We start from the raw sequence: 9,929 nt of genomic DNA on the forward strand, positions 1-9,929 counted from the left end.
TCAATATTGATTTTAAGTACATCCCCAAAATACCTCTATCATATATTCTATATTTATCTAAAGTAACCATAATACCCTTTCTCTCTCCTCAAATCTTAACCAATCATCTTTTTTCTCTCTCCTCTATAAATTATTTATTCCTCAAATTCATTCGAAATCTTTTATCTCAAAAATTATACGTCGATAAATTATAAAAATTGTACGGGTGTTATTAAAATTTCATGCTCTTTCATTAGAGATGTCATTCGATATACTTTCGACGAATTTTTAAATCCGAGGGCGGAGGGCGGAAACCGTAGGCATTTGACTATCACACTCTCTGACCAAGCTATCACCTCCACCATCTTACCGTCACAACGCACATGTACCTACTCTCGTGATATTTAATCGTCATATGCATGAATGATGTTTTAAAAAATAAAAAACTTTGGACAAGGTGATCCACTTTTTAGAGGTTGAATATTCTGAAGATACCAAAAGGTTCCAACATCCATAAACAACTTTTAGCATTAAACAATGTACATTATTGATGCTATCTTCCATACCTATCCACATTGACATGGCAACTTTAATTTAAAAATGAAAGCGTTCATACATACGATTAGAACTAAGGCTGTTAACGAATTACACCTTTTAATGAACAAAAACTTCACAATTTGGACCTATTAAAGATTTTAGGTTAGAAATTTCCGATTTACTAACCCGGACCTAATTTGACTGACGTGATTAACGCATGAGTTAAACAAATTGGTGGGTTAGCGAATCGGGATCGGGTCATATGAGTTTGTTTCTGGTGAAGTAGGTTTACGGGCTATATCTCGTGATAAACTACATATGTTTATAAAATGTATTAATATAAATAGATTGTATAAAGTACATATTTACAATAATATCATAGTTGTATAAATTAAAGAGTATACTAACCAAATGTTTGTGACATATCTATAAACCCTTATAAAGAGAATAAGATTTAAAATTTTAAGCACTTTTTACAATATCCCTAAATTACTCCTAATTCTAAAATAAAAGTAACAGACGTTCACTTCACACCACTTCTTTGTTTCTCTTTCTTTCATACTATCAATTTCCAGTGTGATAGTGTCCATCATCACCGACACCCCAACCATCGCCTTTCGTATCCATTATCACCACATTTAACTATCGTTTCTTAAATGATACCGCTGCAATGTACGGACACCCATCTAGTATGCATAGATTTGAAACAAACTCACTTAAATATGTATGCGGGCTTGTGGGTCTAGCTAAGAACCCAAGACACAAGTTGGATCTTGAGTTAGTGTATTGGCATATCGATACAACACAATCTCATTTTAGCTTTTGTCACAGGTCGAAAATTTAGGTTTAAATACATACTAATAATAAAACTCGTACGATGTACGGATTGATTATATATACATAATATTATGATTAACTATAGATATTATTCAATTGAATTTTTATAAAGAAGTTTTTTTTAAAATACCCTTATTATATGCATTTGGTATCCCAATAGTAACATAATAGTTAATTAGAAACATGTACGGAGTATGATAAATGTATTTACCAAAATCTAATATTACACTTGATATTGGTAATGGCATAATCCAAAGTCATTGTGTTAAAACATGATTCATATCCTTTACAATTTTTAACGACGTTTTGTTATACTAGTATATGAATAAATAATTTATAAGTTAAAAACATAGATAGTTTATTTAACATATTTTATAGATTAAGATAAATAAATTTAACTTTTATATATTATAAGTGTAAATTAATACATATGGTAACAATGAATATAATATGCTTTAAAATATAAGATTTTTAATTATATTAGGTATTTAATAGATAGATGATATAAATATAAGATATTTTATAGATAGAGTTTACAGGTAAACTAAACACGTACACATTAATTTTATTTTTTTCTCTCATAACTCATGAGTCCTTTTAAAAATATAATTATTGTTTGATAGGCTGAATTTAATTTTATTTATTGAAAAAGAAAAATGATACAAAATATTAAAGCCAGGTGGGTTGTATGAGTGACGTAGAAGACCATTATCTAAAACAAAAATAAAAGACTGGTTGCTAGCGACATGTTTTAATTTGTAACATTACAAACTCTCACATTTTATCCTCCTCCTGATAATCACTACTACTACTAACCTACTATACTTATCCCACACAGATTCTGGAATCAATAAGTACGTACCCCTTGTCGAATTGATTTCACAATTAAACATAGAAATAAAGAAGAAGATGTTATTCGAAGAAGACGTTGTCATAATAAAAGAAGCCGAAAAAGATGACGAAGAAACAGTTATAACTATAAACTGTCCTGATAAAACAGGCCTTGGTTGTGATCTTTGTCGCACCATTCTCTTTTTTCGCTTAACCATTATTCGTGGCGGTAGGTACTTTTCTAGTTGTTTGTCATAAAAAATTTCATGTCATAGTTTGAATTCAGTTAAATTTTGTGTTATTTTGTCAATGAACCCAACTGCTTATGGAAACAGTCTCTGGGTAAAAAGACAACACGCAAGAATTGGGTCATGTTATTGTTGTTGTTGTCAATGAACCCGACTAGAGGAAAAAGTTTATTATTTATAAATCGAATCCATAGTGATAAATGTATATATGTTATTGATATACTAGAGTACGTACAATTATACATTATGTCTTATCTGCTGGGTCTCAAAATCTAGTTTGATGATTAGCCATTTTATGATGTAAAGTGTGTAGTAAGTAGACTGTTGACCATTAATTAGATGATAGTATATGCCCAAAAAAGATTTATTTAAGGCAGACCAAATAGTATCAAAACAGAAGATTCCTTTTCAAACTTTGTGTTTTTTTTCAAATTTTGATACTTAGGTGTTTTTCAGTTTAGACCAAATGACTTATTATTGAAGTTTTTAAGTGTTTGCAGATGTATCTACAGATGGAAAATGGTGTTACATAGTGTTTTGGGTAATCGGGCGGCCGGGTACAATATGGAGCTTATTGAAGAAGAGACTATTAGAGGCTTGTCCTTCTGTTTCTTCAGCTAATAATACCCTCATATTTTACCGACCCGAATCACAACCACCCAAGGCTGCAGATGTGTTTCTCCTTGAGTTCTGTTGTCATGACCGACAAGGACTATTACACGGTACAACCATATTCAAATTCATGTTTTAGATTCATCGATGTAATTCAATATTGATTACGAGTACATGTTATTATAGTCATTGACCATAGTTTTATCTTTCAGATGTTACACATCTGCTTTGTGAGCTTGAGCTTGTTATTCAAAGAGTGAAAGTATCGACTACCCCTGATGGGACGGTCATGGACTTGTTCTTCGTTACCGATACCAGGTTACATAAGTACCTTTTAAACGTGTCTTTTCTGTTCTGGGGATGATTTTATGTTGTTTGAAATTTTATGTAATCAAACTTATTTAAAGAATTCCAATATGCAAAATCCATATATCCTAAAGGATGTTATTTTGGAACCTTTTTTTTATGGCATCGTGTAGTTCATCAGAATTATTTCATTATGTTTTCAGGGAACTATTACACACGGACAAAAGAAAGGACGATACACAGGATTATTTAAAAGCCGTTTTGGGGGATGCTATGATAAGTTGTGAAATAAAAAAAGTTGGACCTGAAATTACCGCCTGTTCTCAAGGCCCGCCATCATTTATTCCTCCGGAAATTACAGAGGAAACGTTTAATCTAGAGTCCACCCATTCTAACGGTGTGTCAGTCATGATCGATAACTCCCTCAGTCCTGCTCATTCACTTGTTCAGATTGTTTGCCGTGATCACAAAGGAATGCTCTACGATATAATGAGAACTTTAAAGGATTACAATATTCAGGTATAACAGTCATCAAACTTTTCACTGCATCTTAGTAGCACCTTATGAGTTGGTAAATATTGTTTTTGTGTAACAGATTTCTTACGGGCGATTTATGAGAAAAGAGAAACGCGTTTGTGAGCTTGACTTTTTTATTGTGCAAGCCGATGGAAAGAAAATTGTAGACCCTAGCAAACAGAAGGCACTCCTTTCTCGCATTCGTATGGAGTTATATCGTCCTCTCAGAGTAGTTTTGGTGAACCGGGGTCCTGATACAGAGTTGGTTGTTGCCAATCCTGTGGAGTTATGTGGGAAGGGACGCCCCCTTGTGTTTTATGATATCACCCTTTCCCTCAAGTTGCTCAATATGGACATCTTCTCGGTACTTACTGTTTCATTCATCAAAAACCTGTTTTTCATATGCTGATTTGTGCTTTTTTGTCATATGTTGCTTTACATTTTCACAGGCTGAAATTAGCCGGCATTTGATTGGAGGCCGGGAATGGGAAGTTTACAGGGTTTTACTGAATGATGTAGAATTCTCTCTGCCAGAAGGTAAGATTGAAGAAGCAGTTCACAAAATGTTGATGGGTTGGGACAGATCACAGTAGTGATTCTTAGAGATTATGCAGTAGTGCTGCATACTTGATTTGCAGCAAGTCATTAGGTTTGACTTTTTGCGTAACATTTTCCCTTCGTCGACTAGATGTCAAAAATACAACAGAGTAAGTCAGGATCGAGCCCAAATGTAAATAGCTTCAGTGTACATACAAGAGAGGATGAAAGAGTGGAAGTTCAGGGTTGGATAGCACATCTGTCTGCCGCTGTTTTTTAAGATACTGATTACAGAAATTCACTTATTTGTGCATATTTTACATCTGTAAATAACTATAAATTACGGCATTGTTACTTACTGTTTTATGTTAGAGACTATTAGCAATTTTTCACAACCCGTTTGCTGTTGTATTATTGTTCTGTTACTACTTATCACTATATTTTCCACAAGCTGTGAACAAGAGTAGTCTACCGCATTGTGTACCCTTTTGGATTAAGGTAGGCTTAAATACAATGGTAGATTAGTAACATCCTTAATTTTCAAAAAAAGTAATGATATATTTTTCAAAAAAAATAAAAATAAAAATGTTTTATAAATCTTTTAACAATTTGAGAACAAATGTAATTGATTAAGTTTTCTTTTCTAATTTTACTTAATGACATCAAAAATCAAAATGTTGGTGGATAAATTAAACCTACCGAGTCAAATAATAAATATGAACCTAAAATATCAAAATTGTTGAAACGAAGCATATCTCCAACCCCTTCAAATTACATCACAGTGTCATTATCTGATGAATCCGAAAAGTCACAGATTAAGAAGGCTCTCGATGACCATTCATATTTGATGCCAGAGTCGTCGTTGTTCGTTGACAAGCAACTAGAAGCTAATGCTGCTGCTAAAGATACCAGCGGTAGCAGCAGCAACAGAATGGTAACTATTCCTGACGACGTTATGCAAAGATACGAAACTTTCAAGAAGTTTGATACTGTCGGCGACCATTATGATCATCTTTTTTCAGCCTACACTTGTGAAATGAAGCATGCAAGTAATTGTATATATTATGCTTTTGTTGTTGTTGAGGCTAGCTGCTGTTACCTTTATAATGCGTTTCATATGCATATTACATTTTTTAATTATATACGAGTATGTTTCAGCCGTCCTGGACTAACACTATCAAGCAAGAGTGGAAAGTTCTTGAGCAATGCTTACCCGGTATATTAACAATTCTTTGATTTTTTTTGGATATGTATATATACATGTACACATATATTACGAGTTTCTTTTCTTTTATATATTTGGCATAGAGAATATATTTGTGAGGGCTTATGAGTGGAGGATGGATCTGTTAAGAGCTGTTATCGTTGGACGAGCAGGGACTCCTTATCAGAATGGTCTCTTCTTTTTTGATGTGTTTTTCCCAAACAAGTATCCTTATACGCCGCCTGTATGTCACCATCATGCATCCTTCTGATTGAATTTTCATACACATACACATACATATTAATGCTAGTTTTATGATGAACAAATTAAAGTAATTTTTAATCTAACCATTGAACTAGTTGTTGGAGCTAAAAACAGATTTTATGTTACTTATGTTAAATGCCTCAGTCTCACGAAAGCAGAAAGTATATTACAGTACTATTTTATAAGATGTCTAATAATCCTGTTTATTGCATTTATCAGGAATCTAACATTTGGCCCATTTCAAATGAGTGACTATCTTCCATATGTAACAACAATTTTAAGACTTGTGTGCCAGGTATATATCTTAAGTTATGGTACTGTTTTCTTCCCCCATTTTCCTTTCTGGTGGCGTCATCAATGGTGGAGCGGCAATTGAATACGGCCTCAACATTTCTTTATCATTAGGCGCCACCTCCACTTCCCCTCGGAACTTCTTGTAGATATCACCGTGGTAAAAGCTTTTTGTTCGCATTACCAAAATAAGTGAAATTAAAGATGCAAAAATTGTTGTACCTGTGATTATAAGAAATGACATTTTATAACACTCGACGCCTCTACAAGTCAAATCCTCCCCTTCTTTTCGGGTTATTCCTTGCGCCTTTAGTTGCCGTGTCGCTTCTTTATCATATAGGCGGCCAGCTACCACCACATTGAGGATGTATGACCCGACCGGGCTTGCTCCTGCTCCCACATTGTACAGAGTGGAATAGTATTTTAACCCGAATAATTCAGATACCATTGTAAAAAGTAATGTCCATTGTGCTCCAAAGCAAAAACCCATTATAATTGAAGAAATGTATAGGGAATTAGGCACACCAAAGGCTATTAGAAGATGGCTAACACATGAGATAAAAAGGACAACAGTGAGCATCAAAGGTCTAGGAAACTTGTACTTGGTTAGTAAGATTTCCGAAAGAAAGCCCGACCCAACCCGGCCCAAATAGTTCCAGATACTCACCAACGACACAAAAGTGGTGATACTAGTTTTCGGGTATCCAAGAGATCGCCCGATTTGTCCAAGGTTGTCGATTGCAGTTAAGCTTCCACCTAAACCAAATGTGGTGGTGGTGAAAAGAAGCAACATGTCAAGGCTGAAAATTGCTTGCAGTATGGTGAAGTCCTCCCCTGTCTTAGGTGGCCTAAACACGGTCTTCCAACATGAAAACGCCTTTTCTGATGGTGGTAACGGCGGTGGTTCAGTGTGGACCGTATTTGGACCCTCGGTTACTATTTTCACAGGGGAAATCATGACATTATTTCCCATTTCTTGCTTAGCTTTCCATAACTTTAACTCTTCTTTAAACACCACCAAAAGTGGTGCAAAAAGTAATATTACAACAACAGATGCACTTCCATCATACCCAAATTTGGAAAACTTGAAACTATTTTGGATTATAATTATAACCATAAGAAACCCTGCTAACCCAAGTGAGATAAAAAGAAACTTATAAAACATCTTAACCTCATTCACTTGTCGAACCACTTTCATAATCCGAACAATCCTTAGGAAAACAATAGACACCACAGCAGGAAGCCACCCTATAAACAAGATCAACGACCTCGAATCATGTCCATAAATCGCATGATACAATTGTGTAATAATCGCGCCACTTAAACCCACAAAACCCTTTAAAATCCCTAAAACAACCCCTCTACTTTCAGGAAAGTTTTTGACACAAGTAACAAGTGCACCCGTGTTAGCAAAAGTTTGTGAATTTGCACCTATACATATATACAGACACATTTGCCACACGCGTGGTTTTTTAATCTTTCCAGTAACCGCGAGCCACATCATGAAGTAACCCGTGAAGTTCATAATGGCACCTATAAGAAGGACTACCCATGGTGGGTTAATTTCATTTATTAAACCTGAAATGACCCCAATATTGCCACCTAAGTCTTTGAATGTACTAAGAAGGTTAAGGGTTGTTTGGTCATATCCGAGGGCGGTTTTTACGTCCCCCGAGTATGAACCAAACATGAAGGACGCTCCGGCGACTGACATGATAAGGAGGCAGGCAAAAACCATGAACCACGGCCCGGTGATGACATGGCGGCCTATGCTTCCAATAGTTTTCTTACCAACATCACTAGATTGACCATCAACCATGTTATTTGTGTATGTACGTATGAGTTACAAGTAATTCAGGTTTGTGAATCTAGAGTATGAGATAAGTAATGATCTATACACACATAATAATATATGTGTATATGTATGGTTTATGTTAAGGAGTCTTACAATAATATTTACTACATGTTGTGTTACACATTTAATTAGTAAGGTAAGAAAGCTCAGCTATATATAGAAGTTTATTTAATTTAAAAAATGTGGATGACATCGCTCGTTCCCGCTGTTCCAAGAAAATTTCTTTTCCCAAATATCAACTTCAATAACGACTACTGGAAATAGTTTTATTAAAGAAATGAGAGGGTTCTTTTTCATCGAAAATAGAATCAGTAGCCTTGTAAAAGTGGATGACTGCCCACGCTCAAATTATTTTGGCCCAAAATTTTAAATTATGCATATCTATCAACAATACATTAAGACACAACTAAATTATTTTTTATGTACACATCACTTTTTATTAAAACAATATGTGTCCTCTTATATATATATATTCAATAATCTTATCTTTTAATAACATAAATAACTAAAAATTTTAACAAATTAATGTATATTTCAGATACCTAATATAGATAAAACTCTTATATTAAAAACTTTATTATATATATTGTTATCATATTTATCAATTTACATCACTGATCATTTTTCTGGTAGTAATATATGTTTTACAACCTATTGTTATTTGTAATATAAACATAAAAACTTATTTACTTTAATAAACAAAATAAGTTATATTAATGTTATTATTTATTCTTCATTTTTAATTGTGTGTCTAACTAAATTGTTATGAAAAATAGTTGGAAAATTTTACGAATAGTTTGTTAGTTATTATGATATGTAAGTTTAGCATGATTTTGCAAAAAATAATAATAATAATAATAATAATAATAATATTATATTTTCTATATGTTATTGATACAGTATTTATTGTTGTTTTTAAAAAATAGTTATATAGTTTAATTTGTTATGGGCCTAGAAGCATTTCTTTTACGGCTCGTCTTAGACCTATTTCAAAGCCGACCCTCGTTCATGGAATATCCCTTTTCTAGTATTGAAAAGGACAACCTAGCACAATCTAGTGATATACTATGGTTTCATTTAGCTGTATGCCATTTGCCGTACAGAAGAGACAAATTACAATGATTTTATTGATCTAGATATTTTAAATCAAATAAGTTTTCAGTTTTTTCAATTTCTAACCATTTATACATGAAAATGTATGGTATACCATATATCAATCTTAACTATTTTTTTTTTCTCTTCTATAAATCATTTTATTTTTTTAATTCATTCAAAATCTTTTATCTCAAAAACCGTACACCCATAAATTATAAAAATTATATGAGTGTTCTTAAAATTTCATGTTCTTTCATTAGAAATGTCATTCGATATACTTTCGACGATTTTTTTAATCCGAAGGCGGAGCCCGTACGGCTAAGATATTTGCCTATCACACCTATCACCTCCTATGACCTATCACCTCTACTATCTCATCGCCACAATGCGCGGGGTACATTCTCTCGTTGATCTAGAAAGCCAATGTACGTCAAACAAAAATACAAAGTATACAGTCATAGTCTAATACACCTCTTTTAGTGCATTTTTTATGTTTATTAAGTCTGTCTATGAGTCATCAGTGTATATAGTGTTTGTAATTATAAGAATAAACAAACTTATGCAATCGCATTCTATCCACATTTCAAGAGTAAATTATTTTAAAATAAAGAAAATATGAAATATAGTTCGTTAACTTGCATAAATAATGTACATTTTATATCATAAAGTCTTTTTATAGATTCTATGATAAACTAGCATGACACCCGTGCAATGCAATTGTATTGGTAGTGATGATGCTATGGTGGTGAGGACGACGGTTGTTGATGGCGACGACTATTAGTGGTGGTGACAATTAGGGTTGTAAACGGTTCAGTTC

At 33.4% G+C, this 9,929-nt stretch overlaps 2 protein-coding genes across 2 annotated transcripts; one reads left to right on the forward strand and one right to left on the reverse strand.

Annotated features, from left to right (window-relative positions):
• Window positions 1-2,104: 2,104 nt before the first annotated feature.
• Window positions 2,105-4,798, forward strand: LOC122583804 (ACT domain-containing protein ACR10-like). The gene is made up of 6 exons (XM_043756179.1): window positions 2,105-2,413; window positions 2,933-3,154; window positions 3,257-3,362; window positions 3,554-3,869; window positions 3,946-4,230; window positions 4,316-4,798. The coding sequence occupies exons 1-6, from the start codon at window positions 2,263-2,265 to the stop codon at window positions 4,457-4,459; spliced, it is 1,224 nt and encodes a 407-aa protein (XP_043612114.1). The 5' UTR covers window positions 2,105-2,262; the 3' UTR covers window positions 4,460-4,798.
• Window positions 4,799-6,048: 1,250 nt separating this feature from the next.
• LOC122583660 (protein NUCLEAR FUSION DEFECTIVE 4-like) lies at window positions 6,049-7,981 on the reverse strand. Its single transcript, XM_043756041.1, has one exon. It carries the CDS (start codon window positions 7,979-7,981, stop codon window positions 6,176-6,178), a length of 1,806 nt encoding a protein of 601 aa, XP_043611976.1. The 3' UTR covers window positions 6,049-6,175.
• Between the last annotated feature and the right edge of the window lie 1,948 nt (window positions 7,982-9,929).

The sequence above is a fragment of the Erigeron canadensis genome, chromosome 9, assembly GCF_010389155.1.
Source record: "Erigeron canadensis isolate Cc75 chromosome 9, C_canadensis_v1, whole genome shotgun sequence".
NCBI classification, from domain to species: domain Eukaryota; kingdom Viridiplantae; phylum Streptophyta; class Magnoliopsida; order Asterales; family Asteraceae; genus Erigeron; species Erigeron canadensis.

Excerpts from the sequence above, each read along its gene's own strand:
- LOC122583660 (XM_043756041.1), bottom strand. The coding sequence starts at position 7,981 with ATGGTTGATGGTCAATCTAGTGATGTTGGTAAGAAAACTATTGGAAGC.
- LOC122583804 (XM_043756179.1), top strand. The coding sequence starts at position 2,263 with ATGTTATTCGAAGAAGACGTTGTCATAATAAAAGAAGCCGAAAAAGAT. Across the intron at positions 2,414-2,932 it reads CTTAACCATTATTCGTGGCG|ATGTATCTACAGATGGAAAA; the intron begins GTAGGTACTTTT and ends AAGTGTTTGCAG. Across the intron at positions 4,231-4,315 it reads TCAATATGGACATCTTCTCG|GCTGAAATTAGCCGGCATTT; the intron begins GTACTTACTGTT and ends ACATTTTCACAG.